The sequence below is a fragment of the Taeniopygia guttata genome, chromosome 2 (genome assembly GCF_048771995.1).
Source record: "Taeniopygia guttata chromosome 2, bTaeGut7.mat, whole genome shotgun sequence".
Classification (NCBI taxonomy): domain Eukaryota; kingdom Metazoa; phylum Chordata; class Aves; order Passeriformes; family Estrildidae; genus Taeniopygia; species Taeniopygia guttata.
This window is the reverse complement of record NC_133026.1, coordinates 142,780,417-142,802,715: the sequence shown is the minus strand read 5'-3', so window position 1 is coordinate 142,802,715 and position 22,299 is coordinate 142,780,417. Positions and strand designations below refer to the sequence as shown.

Here is a 22,299-nt window from a genome sequence, read left to right as displayed (position 1 = left end):
TGTTCTTGGTACAGGCAGCAAATGAAATTACAGGGTCCCCTGCTGACTGCTAACCTACTTGCAGCATGGTCGTGTCATTAGTTTACTCTGTCTAAACAATCTGAAAGGTGATATGCCAGACAGAAGAACTGAAAGTAGTAACCTTATCCATGGAAAAGGAACCAGAAATCATTCCAGGTGCAATGTTTCAGGGCTAGCAATGTCTCCATGTAACTGTTGACTGACACTATACAATGTCACAATTCCTTTTTTTCCCTGTTTTTCTTCCTGCTGTTCCAATACAGCCCTGGGAGGAAAATGCAGATGTGCCCCTTGAGAGCAGAACAGCTCTGATATCCATGGGGAAACTCTGCAAATGAACACCTCTGGAGAGATACCTTGGTGTAGAAATCTTAGTAAGGAGTGTAAGACAAAGGCACCTGATGTCATTTGATACATCCTAAGTGATTTGGGACACCCACGTGGGATTGTCAGCTCCCACACTGCATTGCCAGAAAACTCATGTTCTGGAGCAGGCACGTTGAAAACTCATGTTCTGGAGGTTTTCAAGGCAAGAATACTCTAGATCACACTGGACATACATGTTTAGACAACTGAATTGAATTCCTAGGCTCAGATCATATTCTACACTGTGAATTTCCTCTTTTCCTTACAGAGATAATAATATCAGAGATGATCTGTCTACAGGGCCAAATGATGTTTCTGAATGGAAACCATAGTAAAAATACAAATTTACCTGCTTTGGAAAATGTGATAGGTACACAAGAAAGAAATTTGAGTTATTTCTTCTTTTTAGAGGGTTTTCCTTGTTATTGCAACATAACAAGGTTACAGGCTGGATCTGTTACTTTGATTTCCATAGTAATAGGTCTATGTCAGGGAGACAAAGACAGTTGCAACAAAATAGTAAATAAATAGTGAAAATTGGAACAGAACCTGTCACTGACAACTGTAGAGGGTACATACCCAGAGAGGAGTCAGATTGTGACTGGGTCTTTCTTAGGGAGTGGGAGAATGTGATCCAAAAGTGAGTTTTGCAGAATAGGTGGTTGACTATTGTCAAAACACAGCCTTCACTCTTTTTCTTTTTCCCTCATGGCTCACAAATTTCTTGACTTCCAAGTTATCCAGTATTCCTGCCAGCTGAGGCAGAACAGGAGGTGCTAGTTTCTGGACTGGCAAAAAGAAACAAATATTAACATTGAAACCTACTTTTTATAATTACTTGCTTTTTATATGACTGCAGTTGTAAGACACATACAGGGCTAAACTCCCTTTCTTAGAGATGTTAGTCCAAAAAATTAACATTATAACATTTCTGAAGATATTATGAGTCTTGAAGGAATTTTTTTTAATGTAATATTCTTTCTAGGCTATTTAATTTGCTGTTTATGTATTTTAATGTTACAGTTGGGCTTTGTGTTTTCAGAAGAGCTTTCTTGTTCACAGATTCTTTTATTTTCTTGCATTTTATTTATTCTACAGTGATTTACATAGTGTATATTACAAAAGATATTAATATATTATGTTGCCACAAGCAGAGGTTTCAACAGAACACTGGATCCTTCTTTCAGATTCTTTGATTACTTTGAAGTTGTGTGATATGTCCTGCAATATTCTTTTTTTGTACAATTTTGTACATGTGATCCCAAGGTCTGACCTCCACACAACCTTGGCTGTACATGAATTGCAGCATCAATCCATTCGTTTCTTTTTAGATACAAACCACATTCTAGAGTTTGAAAATGTGTCCCTGGACTATCATGTTAAATTAGCAGCCTATTTAAAATGTTTTAACAAATGGCAGCTGAGCTGGAATATCTTTCCCCAGTATCAAAATCCATCATCCTGTCATACCATTAAGAAAGTAATTAGTAAATAGACCATTATTTACTTACATTGAAGAAGGAAAGAATCTATTGAACAGGCCATATAAAGCAGAGGAAAAAAAAAAAGCAGACAGGAGATTTGGAAACAATAATGAATGAGAAAAAACCCATAACTTGTGATAATTTTTTCTAAATTACATCACAGCCAATGTTTTTTTCTTTCCTAAGAAGGGTAATTTTAGATATTTATTATACATTTTAAATTAGTGTGCTATTTGCTGTTGCTTCCAGCAACCATCTGGAAATGAAAACATGGACTGTTTTGAAGCAAGACCATTTTCTCCCCTTGCTCAAGCACATGGTGCTCTCAGACTTCTCACAGAGGCAGAGCTACAAGAAACAATCTTTTTCTCTAAGAGAGCAGTTGGAAGAGCTGCCCTTGTAAGAGGGAAAGGTACACAATGGGTCGTTCTGGCAGTTTGGAGAAAAATGAGAAGCAGGTCAAGTCTTTGGACTTTCCTGGCTTGGACAGGAGCCATTAAGCATATGGCTTTGTGTTCCCTCCGTGGAATGCTGTGCAGCCTCCCATCAGAGGCAGATGGTGCCATATCTGCACACCAACAGCGAATCTCCCCAGGCCCCGGCGCTCCGGCTGACGGTTCTGGGGTTACTGCAGTGGCAGGGGATATTTCATCTTATGCCTTTGGTATGTTTCTCCCTTTGAATGAAATAATCCCTTTAGTGGACAGGAAATTCCAACATACAAGATGGAAAAAAAGAATGTGCAGTGTAGAAAAGGAAAGGGGAAAAATATTGTGTTATATTTTTGCCTGACCACAAAACTACTTTTTTTCCATTTAAACCTTAACTAAATTGAGCCTTTAGAATTGAAATTTTGAAATTTCTTTTCTTTGAGAAGTGCTTTTTTTTTTCCTCCCATGACTTCATAACCATATAGATTCCTAAATTTATTAGATACCATACAACTTATCTCAAAGTTTCACAGGGTATTTGGCATTAACACCAAAAGCAAACATTTTCCTGTGATGAGGTGATTAATGCCCATATCCCACACTCTGTTGTCACTGATAGAATCCACATCTTGAACTCTGCTAAGGTCTTTCAAGGAATGTAAGGCTCTGGTTTCTATTTCATGGAAAGTATTAAGTTAAACCATAAATATGGACTTGGAATAGAGACCAAACTTTCATTCCCACTTCATTCAGTGCTTTAGTCACTCAACTAAATTTTTTCTTCCTCTTCTTTCTTCTTCTCAATCTGACAAGTTCTTTCTAACACCCATAGCTATAGCAAATTCCAAATACATACAGGGATTTACCATTTCCCATGGGTTCTTGGAATTTTTGTCAGAAAGGGAAAATACATAAATGTATAGATTGAATGATCCAATGGACATATTGGTGTCCAGTCTGATCCTAAGCAGGGGGAAGCAGGAGATATAAGAGGACTTGGTGTCTTACAGGATTTCTTTGGAGGCATCTACCTCCATCCATTGACTGTGTATAGAACGGTTTGGGTGGGAAGATCATCTCATTCCAACCCCCCTGACAGGTCAGGGACACCTCCCTCTGGGCCAGGTTGCTCAGAGCCCCAAGCAGCTTGGTCTTGAATATTGGTCTCATCACCATAATTGTTGCTGTAGCACCACTTACTTTGCAAATTCAGTTCCTCCAGCAGAGTTTTAGAAACACTTTTAGAAGACTCAAGTCTTCTATTCACACACAGATACACAGAGAGTTTGTCTTCACTAATATTCAGTGATCATACCTCAGGAAATGCAGGACTTGGATGCATTTCTCTTAGTCTGGGGTATGCATGTCTTATATTGCCCACTGTGGAATTTACCAAACAGCATAATTTAGCTTGCATGCACTCAGTGAATAGATGATCCAGAGTTCCAGACAGTGCTCCCTGGGATCCAGAATAAATGATGTGCCATAACAGACTGGAAAGTGTAATGATACATTCTCATATGCTTAGAAGCATTTTGTGTTAGGAACTACAGAAGTAATGCAGTATTTTTTATTTTAAAAATTATTTTTTTATTTTAACAATTTTTTTTTTACATATGTATTAGTTACTAGGTGAAGAGAGATTTCAAGATATTGAAAAAATTAAAACAATTGGCAGCACGTACATGGCCGTATCAGGATTGTCACCTGAAAAACAGGTAAGAGCATAATTTTCTTCAAGGAGCAAAGCTTGTGATTATTCTGACCATTCATATTCAAAAATATAAAAAGTGTTATCTTTATGTTGTTCATAAAACTTTTTTTGCTAAAATAAAATAGACATTTGGGGCTTCTGGCAGACAGCAGTTACACTTCTCAATGAATTGAAATGCCATCTTGTGCTTGGAACAAGAAACATATGGATTCTTTCTTCAAATTTAAGTTTACAGGAGAAAAAAATTTCCTTTCAATCACACCAATGTGAATCTAGATCAGGTCTATCTATATCTTCAGACATACTCTAAAGCCACCTCAGTAATTCAGACAGGAACATAACTGACAACCACCAATAGCTGATGAAGAGAGATACCTATTAACTGATAGTGTACTTATGCAAGTGTAATGCTGCATTTGTACTTTTTTTTAATACAGCATATCTACAGGCAGCATGATAAGTACACATCAAAAGAAAGCAGGTGGTTGGTTCAACTGAAGAGCAAGCAAACCAAGCTGAGGGGATAAATAGTCACAGAGAACACACACACAGTCACAGCCATAAACATCCCATAAGTCAGATGAGAGAAATCCATTCATAATTCTAACCAAGTATTTGCCTAGAAACAAATCAGATAAGGCTCCAAAATACATCTAGTGAGAAGCCAGCTGTTGCTGAAATCTGTTTTTTTGGCAACTGGTGCCAATCCCCAAGAAGAGCAGCACAGAAGGGGCGCAATGCCCCTGGTCAGTCACAGGCTGGGAATCAGATTTGCCCACATTGATCACAACTTCTGAAAAGAAGAAGACGGATTATTATGAGCTTTATAAACCAGAAAATTTCCACTGTTTGTTAAGAATACATTATAAAACTCGTGGAGTGTAACTAGCTGAGCATCTCCCACCTACAGAGTAACAAGTGATGCTGACAGCTAGAAATCCATAAAACTAGATATGCATGGGATTTTTAATTGTCAAAATGCTTCTGTGTAGACATGAACAAAGAAGGATAGAACACCAGGGAGATAGTTGGTTATAGCTACACAGCTCCTAATCACTTCCTTTAACTCTTGATGGGGGTAAAATTTCATAGGGATAAAATCTTCACTGCCTTTCCAAGACTGATTAACTCATCTCTTTTCTTGAACTATAATAGCTTAATGGAATTTTAATGGTTGTTTTAAATATACTTGTTGTACGTACATGTCTGCCACATTGTCAGCACGTTAGAGGTGCAGGCTGCTGAGGGAGGTTGGCATGCTGTGAACAGAGCCAGTTAAGGATAAGGACCAAGCATGGTGTGAACAGAACAGGGATGCCAAGGAGAGGTTCATGTTCAGTATTAAACATATAGGGTGATGAAAACTGCAAAGGCTGGACTGCATGACCTGGGGAGAGATTTACAATCCTTTGTACTATGAACTGGAAATTTGAAGGAGTTGCCTTGCTTCAGAACAGATGAGAAGACATCATACAATCATTGGGCCAAAGCCACAGTGATCAGTTCTGTTGGTGTTCTGGGAAGACTAAAACCTACTGCAGTCCCCGTCTGTATATTGACTGCTTTGTAGAAATGGAAATGAAGGGAAGGAGCAGGGAGTGACTTGCCTGCCCTAAGCAAGGGCAATTAATGAGCTACAGAAGAGCCTTTTCTCTCTCCCTTAACCAACCCCAGATTGCCTGGCTTGCCCTGCTGTTCCTGTCATCATTACATCTCTGAGAGCACTTGAATTGATGCTTTTCCTGGGTGATAGTTTCAGCAAAGGAGAATTACACATCCTTTACTTCTTTCAATCTACTTCATGCTTATGTGGGTCATCCCTTGTTCTCACTAGATTTTGACCCTTGAGTCTGAGCAATTTCAGTCCTCTCTATACTTTCTTTCTCAGCCTTGTTGATTCTCGCGATTGCCTGTCAGATTGTTGACAGAAAGTTACTTTCTCTGGCCCTTCTCTATCCAGTTATACAAGTACAACATAATGGGAAGCATTACCATTAACAGCAGTGTACCTCTCTTTCATCTAGAATGTCGAGGCTACATTTCAAATGCAAACCCTTGGTACTTGTAGGGATGGGTGGCAGCTGGGCAAACACAAAACTTTATTGACATATTGGTGTATAATTTTTTCCTCAGCAATGTGAAGACAAATGGGGACACTTATGTGCCCTGGCTGACTTCTCCATAGCTCTGAATGAAAGCATACAGGAGATCAACAAGCATTCCTTCAACAACTTTGAACTCCGGATTGGTAAGCATGGTTCAAACACCAGAGTTAAAATGGGTTTTTGTCTGCAAGGATGTGACTCCAGAGTGCATTCCAGTAACATTGCAAAGACATGCACGGTTTAGAAGAGTCCAAATACTGTATCCTCTGTTTTCAAATTGATTTAATCCCAGGCAAAGTCAGAAATATGAAATACTCAATTTGCAGAATATAGGCCCTGATTTGGGGATTGCAGGGGTTCAAAGTTTCAGTGAATTGTGAATGGGGAACATAATTAATTCACTGTCTTTAGTAAGTCTGGTACTAAGAACCCATAGATATAACACAGAAAGTGAACAGCCCCAAGACTGATACTCACACAGTCCCTAATTAATCTCCCTGCATAATATTCTTCTTCAGTAAAACAAGTAATTTCTTCTAAATCTGGGAGTAGAATTTCTGTTTTGCACAAAAATTGAATTCCATCTCTGACTTGACCAGTGGCAGCAGCTCTGAATTACTTGGATGAGTAAGCAATTGCCCTGGATGGAATATCCTACATGGCTAGTGGAATAGGACATTAAAAAGTGCCCTGAATATATGGCACATAGCAGGAGCAAATTTGATGACTTCTCATGCTGACTGGATCACTGGCCAAAACAAAAAAAAATCACCTGGAAGGGACACGTCTTTTACAGATAACCCTGCCATAGAAAAGCTGAAGTATATTCATCAGTCACAGCATAGAGGGTCACAGCATCACTATCTGATCTGCACTTCCTAGTAGTTTTGAATGCAAAACTCGTAGTTCCCAAGATTTCTCAAGGAATGGGCATTCTCATTTAGTAAGTGTAGATCACATGTAAAGATTTCATAGAGCCTGAGTGCAAGAGTATTTGATAATATTTCTATCACCATTTAAAAAAAATCTTACAAAAAAAAACACCTAAGAAACCAAAATCCTTTTCCAAAAGATATCTTGCACTCTACTGAAATTATTCTTAAATCACTGTTCTAGAAAATAAACCAAAAGATATTGCTTGTCTTTTTATGCAACAATCTTACAAAATGAAGTCTTTCAATAGCTTCACAGAATGCTTTAATATTTTCACTTCACAGAACATAAGAATGCATTTTCTTGCCTGTATAGCACTAACAAGGTCGCCCTCAACAAGTGTAGTTCCAGAAATCTTTCCTATTATCTGAGAATAAATTTTCAGGAGCTTTGGCAACAATGTGCAGAATACAGATGACACAAAAGTATTGTGATTCCACTGACAAAGGAGTCCCATAAAATAAACCTGCTGATATCAGTTTTCATGTTTTATAGCTTTTACAGATTTTTTTAAATATAATTTCTTTAAATATGCACCTCTTTCTTAAGCCTGGAGATATGTGTATCTGAACTATGCTTCACCTGGTTCTTAAGTGCAAATATGGGGTTTAGTCATTATTGTATACAGTTTACCTTCTCTTTTATTTTTACTTTCTTTTCTTTTTTTTTTTTTTTTAATTAGGGATTAGCCATGGCTCTGTCGTAGCAGGAGTTATCGGTGCTAAGAAACCCCAGTACGATATCTGGGGCAAAACAGTGAATTTGGCAAGTCGAATGGACAGCACAGGTGTTAGTGACAGAATACAAGTGCCTGAAGAAACGTATCTGATCCTGAAGGACCGGGGATTTGCCTTCGACTACCGTGGAGAAATTTATGTCAAAGGTATCAGTGAACAGGAAGGAAAAATCAAAACATATTTTCTTCTAGGAAGAGTTCAACCAAATCCTCTAATCTTACAACCAAGAAAACTGACTGGACAGTATTCATTAGCAGCTGTTGTATTAGGACTTGTACAGTCTCTTAACAGGCAAAAACAGAAACAAATTCTTAATGAGAACAATAACTCTGGAATCATAAAAGGACATTACAACCGGAGGACTTTGCTCACTCCCGGTGGATCTGAGGCAGCAGCCCAAGCAGAGGGGGCTGACAAAACTGAATTGCCATAATCAGCATTGTTTGTGGGGTTGTTTTTGTATTTCTTTTATATATAAAAATAAATATACAAATAAAAAGGGTTTAATTTTTTTTAGAAGGAGTGTGATTTTTTTTTTTTACTGGTGTGATATTTTGATGAGATTCAAATTCCTGTATTTTAACAAATGATGCCAGCATCCCCAGCCAGCTCTGGTTAACCTCTGAACATCCAGACACAGTAGGTGTAAGCCACCACTCTGCTGTGTCATCTACCTGCAGAAAGGGACAAGAACAAACCCCTTACTGGAGGGATTTAGAACACAAATTGTGCAGGCAGTTAAGGATGGCAATAGGAGAAAATACTGTCCACATGTTTCAGATGAAAGCAAACCAAAAGTGAGTAGGTTCTTCTCACCTTTAATCGCCTTCAAATAGATTTATACAATCTAAGGTAGCTGCCTCATCCGCATAACTGCAGGAAAAAATATTGGCAATACAGCTGAAGGATTTCAAGGTGTGTCATCTGGCCAGGTATGAGTCTGGAAGACAGAAGAGATGAATCTTGTCCTAAACTCAGTGATTCAATTGATTTCACTCTTAAAATGGACTAAGGCATCCTCCTCCCAGCTGGGTTACTGCACTGTAGATAAACTGATTGTTGGTGTACACCTGACCTCTTACACCCAAGGCAGAAGGTCAAGGCTCTCTTGTGGGCACTGTCACGTCCATCAGTCCTGTTTGGAGGGCTCAAACACATTGCAGTGTCTTTACTGTCACACAGACAGACAGACAACAGATTTACATCTTGAATGATGTGTCTGGAGCCTAGTGCTGAATCAATTGTACAGCCAAGAAAAAAAATTACATTCTCTGGTGCTGTTTTCCAGAGCTTAGCTCTTAACCCTGTCACTAGTCTGAGTTGTCACCAAAACAAGGGTTTTCTGAGGCTGTAAAATGAGTCCATGTTGAAGTACAGCAGGACACAAAACTCACTGCTAAACTCCCACTCAGCTGCCTCAAGATGAGGGGAAGCCAAGACTAATACCCTAAATTATTCATGTGCCAGCACAGACAGTCCTATGAGATGCTACAAGGGCACACCTCAGTGCTACAAGCTCTGCATCAAAAGGAGGTTAATTTTTTGGGGGACTGGCTAATCAACTTCACCTTGGAAAGAGTAAATATATAGCCCAAGTTTATATATACCATGAGTAAATATATAGCCCAGTTTTATATCGTGTCATGATTCATACCAGGCTGTAAAGTGCATGAAGCCTCTCATCAAGTCTGTTCTCAAAGGAGCTGGGTTTGTTTCAGTAAATACTATCTTTAAAGTAAATCTCAGATGAAAGAGCAGAACCTGTAATCACACAGCAATCCCCAGACAAACCACACTCAAACAGTACAGTGCAACATACAGATTCTTTGTAAATACAGATTTGCTTTGTGCAGGCTGCTGCCACCTAGACCTTAATAAAAACTGGGGATTCTTAGGAGCACTGCTGTTGGATTAGCCTCATTTTTAGAAGATGACCAATTTGGCTAGAACATCCTAATATATGTTAGAAGACACTACTGTTTACAAACAAAAAAGTACCAAAGCATGAAAATGTTTCATTTTAATGGGATAAAAACCAATGTGTTGCATTGTAAACTGACTCAATCAATGGGGTTTTAGGGCAATATTTTATCAGTAAAGTGCTACATTCTGAAATAGAAAATAAGAAAGATAGACAAGTAAATTCCACAGAAAATTCTATCACTGAATAATAGGTCTGAAGAAAGAAAGTAATGACTGGTCTGAAATGTTATACCCAGTGATGTTTCTACCAGTAACTGAACTCTCATTCCAAATGTATTACTTCTTTTAGTCCCCACAAATACCACTTTTATGCCATGCATGGAATGTCAAATCCTTCAGCTCACCTAGGCAAGTGCTGATACTGTAGGAGATGAAGACAAGGAAGTAATGACATCTGAAGCATTTAAATTAGTTTCATATTTACAGTGGTATTTCAGGCACTAAATAAGGCAGCTTTTTTTGGCTGCTTTGAACAGTTCATTAACAACTGTCGTCTCCTTAACAACCTTTTTTTTTTTTTCCTGTGCTGGATGGGTTCACTTCTCGTGGTCTCTAAATATTTAATTCTTGCTAATAGCCCAGCTGAACTGATTTTCTAATTCTCATCACCACTGTAATGACAATCACAGTGAGTGGAAGGTGCTAACTGGATAACAAGGTTGCAGACTGGAGTTATAAGTTCAATTCACTGCTCCTTACCACAAGCCCAAATGTCCTGCTTCTTATCAGAGACACAGATATCTTTCTTTGTTATCCCTCTCAAATTCTCCATTAGCATAATAACTGTGTTCCCAAGAAAAATCAGGCCTAGTGAAGCCTGAGTCCATGTTGACCAGATAAAAAGGTTGCTAAATCAGCTCATTGCTATGAGCAATTCTCTAGTGAGGAATTTCACTTGTTACTGTAGCAGGTAAATCCCTGCATGAGACTATTTTTCTACACTTGCTGGCTATTTGTCACCCCAGCAATTGCACTGTTTGTTCCTTTTCAAATGCGGTGACCTTATAGGTTCAGAAATGTTATTTCTCATTGTAGCATCTGTCTTCTGTGGAGCACATTATTTATGGTCTCAGTATTCTTGTACTCCATGACTTTATGGTTCTGCTAGTGTATTCAGCTTTCCCTCACAATCATCTTCAGGGTTTCTTGTTCATAAAGGATAGAATTGCTCATACAAAGACCTATGAACCAAACACCTAGTAATTATCCCTTGAAACAGGGATGCCTGGCTTAATAAAAGCAAATTGCCTTGATATCATAACACTTTAGCCAAAGCAGCCATCAAGTATTGAGGACTTTAATATATTTTCCCTATTAGAAGAAAGCCTTGGCAAAATTTACCAATATTCTTTGATGTCACCTCATTCCTTTCTACGAATGTGGTATACACAGAAACAAACAGTAGCAGGCTTATTCCTCAGAAATTTGTACCTCAGTTCCTCTCACAAGCTGCATGTCAGGAGCTCTTAAATGATTTCTAAATAAACAGGCTGAAAACCACAGCTTTCTTCTCTGAAAAGCAACATACAATCAACTGCATCAAGGGCAGCTTATGCTTTGAAGTACTCAATCATTAAAGTAAATGGAATATTGACAATCTGGACAACAGTTTTGTACCAAAATCATTACTTTGTAGTGCTCCAAGAGCATTTTTGTAACCATCACGCCTATATTCTAAAAAAAGTTATACCTGTAGCTAGGGTGTTTGTTTGAAGGGTAGTGAGGGAATTTTTTTGTATATTAATTTATGCCATTGACCAATTTTTATAATGTATATTTAGAAATTCACAGTTAAGTGTCTATACCAGTCAAGATATCTACTCTTGGCTGACTTTAAGACTCAAACCACTGAGCTTAACTCTCCTGAGAACAATGTGACAGGTGTGATATCATTTAGAACTGTGTGCTAACAAAAAACGCAATTCAAAATATAGCTTTTAAACACAGGGGGGAAAAAATCACTTACTGTCCTCAGCTTTAATCCATTCCTGATTATTTCACAGTTGTTTTCACATTTGGAAAAGCACAGCAATAAAAAAGAAAACAATCTCATCTAATCCTTTTCTCATTAGCAGAACTTCAGTTGCCTTTCCTGAGTGCACTGGGAGTCAAGGAGTTTATCCAAACACCAGCACAGCAAAGTGCCTGATAGCCAAGTTTCCTGGGGCTGCTCACTGTAGAGCAGCAAGGCAGGGAACAGAGCCTGGCTCCCCAGCTGACTTGAAAAACAGGCAGAAAAATAATCAGAGGAGTGGGAAATAACCACATTAACCATTATCAGTGGTACATGGTGAGTGTTATAATTGCACAGTCAACTTATTAACCTCCCCATCAATCTTCTTCTGTGCAGTGACACAATTCAGGGTTTGTTGTTTCCCCAGCTCTGTGTTTTACTGGAGGAGGGAAAAATTATGACAGCAGAGCAGCTGGCAGATGGGAGGGAAGGGGTAAAAACTCAATATGCATATCTCCAGGCACTTGAGGCTTACAGCAGTTTTTAAGGAACGCTCTCATTAGGTCCTCCACAAAAAAAAATTCTGTTGTTTATATAACTTTAGCAGATAAGGCCCAATTTTTTTTCTAAAAATTTTCTTCTTTTCTGTCTATTTACCCCTAAGCTGTTCTATATGTGATAGCTGTCAGAGACTGATTCATTCAGCTCTTTCATGTGAAAACAACAGCTATATGCAGGGCTGGTTAATCTCCTATAAAGTGCCATCTCATGCTACTTCTCCTGACCTAGATCTCCCCTCACTTCAAGGTGTTCTGTTTTTCTGGTTGTGAAATATTTCCAGATCACAGAATCACAGAATATTATCTTAATATTTATATACTCAACGTCTCTCTATTTCACAGTCCATGTACCTTTTGAAGGTCCTGAAATCAGTGCCTCTTTTGCCTCCTTCAACTTTGCAATATTAACTGAAAACAAAAAACCACCACTGTTGTCACATGGAGACAAAGAAGAAGCAATCTCAGCTGATTTGCTGAATATCTAAGGTTCTAAAACAAATACATGTGAAATGACTTTTCCTTGCAAAACCCACTCCCAGCAGTATTGACATGGGGTACTCCAAGGGATATTTATTACACCTTCAAGATATTAGGTATAATTTTAATTAACTTATCGTTACTTAAAATAATAAAAAATACAGCTGCTTCTTCCTATTCATTATTCTGCACAGAGACGATTTTGACAGGCTCTCAGTTTTGTACGCTTCTATAAATCACCAAGTATTTTGCTTCATATGAGTGACTGCCTCTTTTGGGTGTGCCCAGATCAACGTTTTAAAGCTCCATCCAGGAGTCAGGAGTTACAGCCTTGTCTCAGAATCAGCTGATTCTGCATGGATAGGACCAAGTCTTGCAGTGGCAGCAATTCATTCCCTGTGTTCCTGTTCCCAGGAAAGGCAAGACCAGAAGCTTGAACAATCTGGGAGCTGTTCTTTTTCACTTTTCCCATCTGAATGATGCTGGGAAGAAGATCCTAGTGGGATCTAATCCACAAGGTGAATCAACATTCTGCCTTTACAGCTCATTCTTCATTAACAGCCTAATAATCTGCAAATTGTTATGCTTGGCTGCTTGGCAGTCCCAGACCAGTTCTCAGGATAATGAGGGTACAGGGAGTACATCCCACATGCCACAGCTGACACTGCAGTGTGCAGCCACCTGCTGCCCTGTGGGACTCCCCTTTTCCTGGCAATTAACTTGGCAGGACCCATTACCTCTCAGAAACCACGATAAGGATGTTGGCAGGCAAGTTCTCATGGAACCATCTCCAACAGCTTCCTTTTCTATTGCTGGTTTTGTTTGGGGTTTTTTTATTGCTTCCTGCAGAACAAGGAAAAATCCAAGTATTTGTAATTTCCATTTTATTTATCTGCTCCAAATTTATCAGGAACAAAAAACTCACCAATATTTAAAACTTAATTTAAGCAACAACATTTCCTCCTCTTATTCTCTCAGACAAGGTAGGTCACATGCCAATTGCAGCTTGTGGATTTCCACCATAGTTCCCTCCCAGGGCTGTGCTGTCCTCACCTCTATGAACTGAAAGTTCCCTGTGCAGCATATTTGCAAGGCAATCCCAGGCACCAATTCACCCCATCTTTCTGCTCACATCAATTTCAGAACTAGAGGACTAGAGCAGAAGGGCCTCCATGAACCTGAGAATCATATATTTAAAAAATAAGAAAAAATAAGAAAAAGAAACTCTAGGAAAAAAACTCCAAGCTATTTCAAACTTTATGGATAAAAGTCAATATTCTATTTTCAGCTTTAAGGTCATGGTGAGGACAGAGAACACCATTATCACCCATTGACCCAAGAACACAGTTTCACAGGTTTTATTTTCACATTTGATGCTGCCTTCCTGTCTGTATACATCTAGTCTGTATTCCCATGCAGAGCATAGTGACATTGACCAGTCTCAGCTAGGCACTGCAATCCCAAGCCTTTGCATTCTCTCTTTGGTGCATCTCCTGTCAAACATCCAAAAAATAAAACTTTGATAGTAACTGCTGCAATGGGGACTTCCTCTTTCAGACACTTTGCTTTACCCTGTTATGGATTCTTTGATTAAGGGTCCAAAAAAAAAAAAATTCTTATAGATCGAATCTCTTTTTAAAACTCATTCTAGAATGTATCTTGTGGATGTCAGAAAGTACTGCATCCTAGCATCAATGCATTAGGAAGTTGCTTTTGCTCCATATTCCAAAAGTTAAGAAATTACCAGAAAAACAATAGCAAAAAACTTTCTTAATCTGAAATTCTTAATTTGAAGCAGAGACTGGTATCCAACCAGAGTTTTTACTTTAAGGTAGAAGTCACTATATCCAAAAAACAGCTATCATTGCCTTTGTTCAGGGCCACAGTTTCAAATTTGGGCACCTGTCTACATAAGTCCATTTCAGATGTTAGACACTTTCAGCCCTGAATCACAGTTTTGTGATGGTCTTTGCTACTCCAACAGGCCAACAGTGACCATTCCCCTGTACTCAGCACGGGTGAGCCTGCACTCAAACCCTGTGTCCAGCCCTGGGTCCCTCCTAAAAAGACTTTGAGGTCTTGGAGAGTGTCCAGAGAAGGGCAATGGAGCTGGTGGGAAGTCTGGAGCACAATTCAGATGAGGAGCAGCTGAGGGAGCTGGGCTGTTCAGCCTGGAGGCATGGAATTTAGGGTATTATTGAATGGTGGAGTTGGCAGTGGTGGGTAAATGGTTGGACTTGTTGATCTTAGAGGTCTTCCCCAGTCTAAATGACTTTGTGCTCTTGTGATCCCTAAGAGTGTCAAAAATGTGTTCATAAAAAGTCTGCTGTAGGTCAGTGCCAAAACTAAGTCAGGCTGTGTAGCTTATGGAAATGAAGGCTTCACTGGAGTTAATTGATTTAATTCCAATGTATGAATGCTTCCATGGCCAAAATTAGTAGTTTATGAAAATCTCTTTAATCTAGTGAAGAAAAGCAGAACAAAAATTATGATAGAAAGCTACTAAAGATCAAATTGGAAATAAAGAACGTCTGACAGCAAATATGCCTAACCACTGGAACAGGACACAATGAAAAACAACGGATCTGTTATCTCCTGAAGAGTTCAAAAAAAGAGATTTTGGAGACCCTTGTGGAAATTATGCCTTATTCAAATACAAGTGCCTGAGTCCACTGATGAGGAACAGCATGGTTTTTACAATCTGTAAAATTCCAACAGACAGAGTGGATATTTCAAGCTTTATGTTTTCTATATCCATGAATTTGGCATTATCTCTTCACCACTGAGATAAACAACCAAAAGAGAAAGAAGCAAAATCTCCAGTCCTGAGAATGTTTCACAGCTCTTGCTAGTACTGAAGATAAAATACTGACTGAAGATGAGGAAGGAAAACCTTTTCAATTTCATACATTGATTCAGAGCCTGGAAAAAATACATCATTTGTTATATATCTCCCTTTGTGAATGCACTGGAGGCATTGCAAACCAGCGGCTCAGCTCACTGGCAGACACTCCACCAAGCAATTTAGCTTCCCAGTCACTTATATAACTGCTTCATTGATTTTACCAAAAAACTTTGTAGTCAAGCATCAAGAAAGAAACTGAATTACGCCCAAAATTGCATTCCACCATTCCCACCCCCTTACTGCTCACTCTGCCATGTTTCCTTCCTTGCCCCAATGCTCAGAGCAATCACTCCCCATTGCAGCTGTTCTGAGCAAGGCTGTAAGACCCACTGGGGAAGAGCATTTGTTTCTTAACAGGAGTTTGTTCACACAGGGCTCAGTAAGATGTCAGGTTTATGTGTTTATGGTGTGGTGTGACCTTGTCCAAGTGAGGGTGTTCACATTTTCCCTTATAACAAGGAACAAGGCCTTGACTTGAATAAATGGAGGATTTTCTACAACAGCAGTTTATTATAACAGTGTGCTTTGTCATTTTTGTATAAACATATGCTATTACATATGTAAGATACTCAGCCTGACAAGGCTTCTGTACATTTTTATTCTACATCCAGAAAAGCCTCTTGGGAACAGATAACACAGGATGCAGTGAAAGAAGAATGAAAGGAAAAGTTACCTCTGAACTTGTCTGGAGGGAAGAAAAAGAGGCACATTAAATGCTCATAAAATACCTTACAAATAACCCAATTACCTACTTACAACCTGCAATGCATGATGTATTTCTCAAACTTCTCACAAAGGCTGACAAGAAGAATTTTTCCCTTTCACTACAAAAAATGCAGTTACCTAATTCTGACACCAAGATGAGAATAATTCCCAATATTTCACTTGGATCAGCAGTTCCCACCAAGTGACAGAGGTGAGAGATTTGTGCTGGAAAGTCACAATGGCAAGGCTGAATAAGTCTCTGCTGCTCTGAATTATTAGTAGTGCCTCACCTCAGAGCAGAGCCCAGTCACACTTTCTTTGTCAGGAGCAGTTTCCTGTGCACTTCAAGCCTTGGATGGTGCTTTGAGCCTACACAGCTGTTTCACACCAGGGGTAGTGTCAGGGCAGGGCAGACTTCTTAAAGACTTAACATCCTGCTCAGGGGCATTAAATGAGGATTTCACAAGGGTTAATTTTGGGAAGACATTTTCAATGGCATCTAAGTGGAGGGAGAGCAGTTTAGTGACATCAAGCCCCTTAGATGCTGTTAAGAAAAAAAATTAATTATGTAGGCAAACAATTGCATCTGAAATGTCATGCACCATGATTCTTTTCTATTGGTTGTCTTTATGTAGTTTACCCCATAGGTTCTGATGCTCAGTCTATTCCTAATATATCTCACACCATCTTAAAAGTTGTTTTTGAGGCAGAGAAGCAGCTTCAAGACAATAGGAAAGCACTTTGCTGGATGCCTGTCCAAGGTGTCCTGAAATCATTATAACTCACGGGAAATGCCAGCAAGCACACCTTAGGGGTTTGCCAGTCATGTTTTTGCTGTGTCCACATAAATGTTCTGAAACATAATGACCTTGCTTTCTAAAAAGCTTGAAGTTTAAGCTGCAGCATGATGGAGTAAGTTGTGTCCATTGTGCCCTTCTATGGTTGCTCTTGAACTATGTAAAGAGCTCTTTCTCCAGAAACATCTTTATTTAGAACTTTTCCTACCTCCTCTGTCTTGGACAAGTGAAAAAAATCAAGGCATGGTGGCTTGCAGAGGAACCATGAACGTCTTTTTTTAGATTAATTTACCTAGAAAACATAAGATTGTAATTCTGCTGCAGAAGCCCACTTTTTATTTCTTTGCAGAAACACTGAAAACATGAAAAAAGTATAAATTACATAGCAGTTCCTTTTTTCACCTGCAGGCAGGATGAAATTATTGGCCAGAGAGATGGAAATGATGAAGCAGACACAGCTGACCAAGTTACTAATTTTCATTCCCATAGCAGCAAGGTGTCAGGCTCAGGATAAATCCAGACAAAAGGTGCTGTTGTATGTACCCTTTTCACAATGGCACCACAAGGAAAGGCAGGGATCTTGTATTCAGAGCTGTGGGCATTGTCTGTGGGCACCACCTGTGGACACAGTCCTTCTGCATGTTATGCCCCTGTTTTTATTGTCTTCTGAAAACATCTAGGGCTGAATAATCTAAACAAATTAGTTTTATGACCCGACCAAAAATTAGCATTAATTTATGACCTCACTTGATTTTAATCTATGACCTGGAGCCTGTTGGTCTACCAAGTCCTGAAATTTCTCTCCCAGCCTGGGGACAGCTAATCCCTTCCTCAGAAGTACGTATATTGCAGTTCTCCAAGGAAACTTATTTCCCTAGAGCTGTGTCTGAAGACTCCTTAGTCACTTTAGGTCTCCACTCTCCTGGTACAAATCTCAGACATGTGAATTGGGGGAATGAATGAGCCCAACATTTTATTGGAGCACCCTCCAGCTCAGCTAAGGCTTTTCTTTCCAAGGCAAACAGTATAAAGTGGCTACTGGTGTCTCAGACACCCCTGTGAATTCTCGTTCTAATCTGATCTTTGCTGTTGTTTTTCCCTCATGATCATCATCCTGCCAGTATTGACAGGCCACTCCAGGGACTAATCTTGGCATTCTTCATGCTGAATTTTGTGCTCTTGCTGGACTGTAGCCCCTGAGTGTGATGTTCATTACTGTGGTTGCCAAAGCACATTAGGGACTATGAGCTCTATTTCAGAGCAGATCACACCAGATACCTCTCCTGAGTTATGCTATAGCACTTGGCTGCATGACACCAAGTTTGGTGCTGAAACACTCATATGCACACTTATATGAAATTATTTCAGCATATCAATATTCCCACACTTGGCATTACCTGAACCCTTGTTAGAGTCAGATAAAAATCTATGGTTTTTTTTTTTAAGACAGCTGGTACCATGAGGAGCAGCTGAGGTCACTTGGATTGTTCAGCCCGGAGGGGAGACCTCACTGCAGGTACAGCTTCCTTGTGAGGAGAAAAGGGGGAGCAGACACTGATCTCTTCTCTCAGGTGACCAGCAGCAGGACCCAAGACAATGGCCACAAACTGTGCCAGGGGAAGTTTAGGCTGGGTGGGTATTAGAGGGTGGTTGGGCACTGGAACAAGCTTCCCAGGGAAGTAATAACAGCACTAAATCTGACAGAGCTCAAAAAGGGTTTAAACAAAGCCCTCAGGCATATGGGGTGACTCTTGGGGTGTCCTGTGGGGGGCCAGGACTTGATGATCCTGATGGGTCCCTTCCAACTCAGCATATTCCATAATTTTATGATGAAAATGATGGAGGTTATAAAGAGTCGCAAGTACAGAAACAGGATACAAATCTGCATGCAGAACACACCCATGGGCAAACACAGGCTCAGTTCTGCTCATCTGAAACAAGCTGTCATAAAACCCATGTGCTCTTATGTCTCACTTCATTTATAAGTTAATAAACACCAAAATCTGTAATATGTTGTGGGTGGTGGTGAAAAAAAAGAAACAAAATAAGGTCCTTTTGTAGGTAGGGTGCTTGAAAAAATCAGAGGAATTCAGTAGGGTTGTCTAAAAAAATGGTTCTGGAAAACAATCACATCTGCTGACTGTTGCAGTCTAATTCATCTGCAAATCTGTAATGCTGCATTCAGAGGAAAACCACAAGCATTGGAAATCATTCCAGTATTTTCTGAGAGATCCATTTACTGTGTAATCATTGTTTAGGTAGCTATGAGCAACTTTCTCTCTTTCTTGCTTTGCTGTGACACCCTTAAATAGTACTAAGTCTTTTAGCAGCACAGAATGCTAATGTGCTGAAAGATCTGCTGTTTTCATTCCTCTACAATGCATCACTTTTAAAAGGAGCTCATGTGGACCTCTAATAAACAGCTATCAGATGCTCTGCTCATGTTCAATACCCTCTGCCTTGAATAAGGAATGCAGATATGTCCAAAAATATAATGTTATTGTATTTATAGCAGAGCAAAAGATTTAGAATGCAAATTAAAGCACTTGGAAATCATCTGACCTTACTCAAAGATCACATCAGTTCCCCAGAAGGACACATAACTTCTGAGGTTTTCAGGCCAGCTGTAGGGCCCAAACTAACCTTAAGGTTTGGCAGTGAGGCTGGACAAGATAATATTTAAGGGTCCCTTCCAATTCAAACCAGTCTGTGACTCAATGCTGTGAATGAGATGGAAATTGAAATAAGAGGCAGAATGGCAGAAAACAGGTGAACTTTTCTAATCTCATTTCTTCTGGCAATCCCCAGCATTTCCTGTGTTTTCCTTCAAGCCAGAACAAAGATTTTTTTTAGCATCTTTGTTCTGTACAGCAGCCAGATGTGCTAGGAATACCTAAATGGAATTAATACTGAGAATAACACCCAGGACATCTCCCTGATGGACCTGCATAAACCCTGGGCTTTATGGGATTACAGGTATCCAGTGTGTATATCCCTGACAGTGTCACACAGATCCTGCAGTAGTTAACACCACTATGTTCCAGCTGCACAGACAAATCATTGCTCCCCACAATGCTTAAAACAAGCTTAACAGTGTATTGCAACCCACGAAATTCTGGGGCTTGTTGTCTTTGATCAGGAGAACATAACCTGAGACCCAATCCTGAAAATCCTGAAAACTCTGCCCTGTGCCTTATATTCTCCAAAATATTACCTTACTGAGCAAAATACAAGCAAATTGCTCATCCATGCTACACTTACTTTTATATTACACCAGATGCTCCTTGATTTGTAATCCTCTCTAGCCAAACTTGGAACCCTGCTCCACACTGTGCAAAAGGAGTTAATCATCTCTTCAGTGCTCCTGGAAATGTTATCAGATGCTGCTCCAGTGCAGTTATGCTGTGGATGAAGGGAAGGATTCAGCAGTGCTTTTGCACTGATACAGACTCAAGTGGGGTGCTGACCCTCAGAAGGCATTGCTGATGGAAGGGGATCTTCCCTGGTTCTCCTCCACTCCATCACTGCACACAGACCCAGCACAGTGGGAATACACAAGGCTCCCTGAGTGTCTCAGGTTGCATTAATCACTTATTAGCTGTTTCTGTAACTGTGTCTATTATGCCAGCCTTGAGGAGTTTGCTACCAAAGAGATAAATGGGTGGAATATGGAAGGAAGTGAAGAGCTCTAAGCACCAAAGGGATTTGTGTGATGCTTCTTGGCTTGTTTGTATCAGAGTCAAAATCATATTTCAGGTTGTTGATCTATAGAATGGGGTTGTTCCATTTCAGATAGCATACAAGGTTTTTCAGGCTGCTGTTTTGAACTGACCATACACATCTATCAAACTTTTTTTCTTGCTATAAACAAATCCTTATAGAAGAGTTCCTGCCTGAGGAGTTTAATCCTCTTTGAGCCTCAGAGGGACTCATGGATTTTTGTCTGTTTTCTGTCAGTGTTAGAGGATTTGATTGATTCTTTCATTATTCTTCCAACTCAGAATAATGGAGAGTGGCATTTTACTTGGAGAGATGTGCATTGGCTTAAAAAAACACTCCCAGTTCATCCATCTGCTAGAGCTCTGGAGAGCTGACTGGTACTTACAATTTTAGATTTTCAGTCTAACACAAAAAAGATTTAATTTCCCCTTGCTTTAGAGTGTTACACATGTTCATAGTTGTATCCCACACGGGTTTCACTTTTGGTCTTAACCAGGGTTGGACTAGAGCCTTTCCCTCTCTGGAACAGATCTAGTGTTGATTCTTTCAACCCTGAAGGGATGGGGCCATCATCCCCCCCACAAGAAGCCACAGCAGAAGCATGACCCAAAGACCACAGAGACACGGGGTGCCCTGGTGTCAGGCAGATGTGCTGGGGAAGCTCGCACAGCTGCAGGCCGGTCCCAGACCAGACCCAGCCTGCTGCTCCACAGAGCTGCACAAAGGAGGATGCTCTGCACCAAATGGGATGCTCTGCAGTGAATGCTGGACTGTCTCAGCCTGTGAGCAGCAGCAGACAAGGTACAGTGTTCAGTTATCACTTTTAGTGTGAGTGCTTAGTTGTCACTTTTAGTTTGAAGATGACATCACCACCACAAAAAAAGGAATAGGTCAGTTTGCAGTAAAAAATGAAATGCAGGGACAGAGGCACACAGAGGTAACAACATTTTTTTAAGAGTAACGTTCCAGGCAGCCAGGTTTGTCTCAGTTAATTTGACAGCTCTGTATGGCCACATCCACCTCAGATGGCAGTGGGGGTGGTCCCCTTCTTCATCTGAGCAGCAGGTTGGAGCATCGTGGTGCTTCCCTTGGGGCAGATGTTCAGGGTTTGTTTTCAGGCAGTCAGGCACACGGTGGGGGATGACCAGGTCTCCCACCCAGCCCAGTAGCCCTGGGACACTGTTTTAAAAGGGGTGGTTTCTCTGCACCCCCAGCCTCGGGTAAACTCTCACGGTTTTGGCTGCACTTGTGGTTTGCTGCAATTCACCTCTCATTCTACTGCATTCACTGGAAGACACCAGCATGGAGGGAGATCCTGCTTGGAATGAACAAACCTGTTCCTTGTCCCTGTCCCTCTCACTTGTGCTCCAGTATCACCCAGAGCACAGTTTCTGTGAGGTGCAATAT

General features: G+C 40.0%; 1 protein-coding gene and 1 long non-coding RNA gene across 3 annotated transcripts in view; one reads left to right on the top strand and one right to left on the bottom strand.

Moving 5' to 3' along the window:
• ADCY8 (adenylate cyclase 8) overlaps positions 1–8,310 on the top strand; it is a 117,632-nt gene extending 109,322 nt beyond the window's left edge. For both annotated transcript variants that reach the window (XM_030266702.4, XM_004174209.5), the window contains 3 exons: positions 3,928–4,020; positions 6,150–6,264; positions 7,737–8,310. In XM_030266702.4, the coding sequence (XP_030122562.2) occupies positions 3,928–4,020; positions 6,150–6,264; positions 7,737–8,224 (696 nt within the window). In that variant the 3' untranslated portion in view covers positions 8,225–8,310. The remainder of the gene's footprint in view (positions 1–3,927; positions 4,021–6,149; positions 6,265–7,736) is intronic.
• The window catches only part of LOC140682480 (uncharacterized), a 155,627-nt gene that overhangs the window by 79,467 nt on the left and 53,861 nt on the right, over positions 1–22,299 (bottom strand). The gene's annotated exons all lie outside the window — the stretch shown is intronic.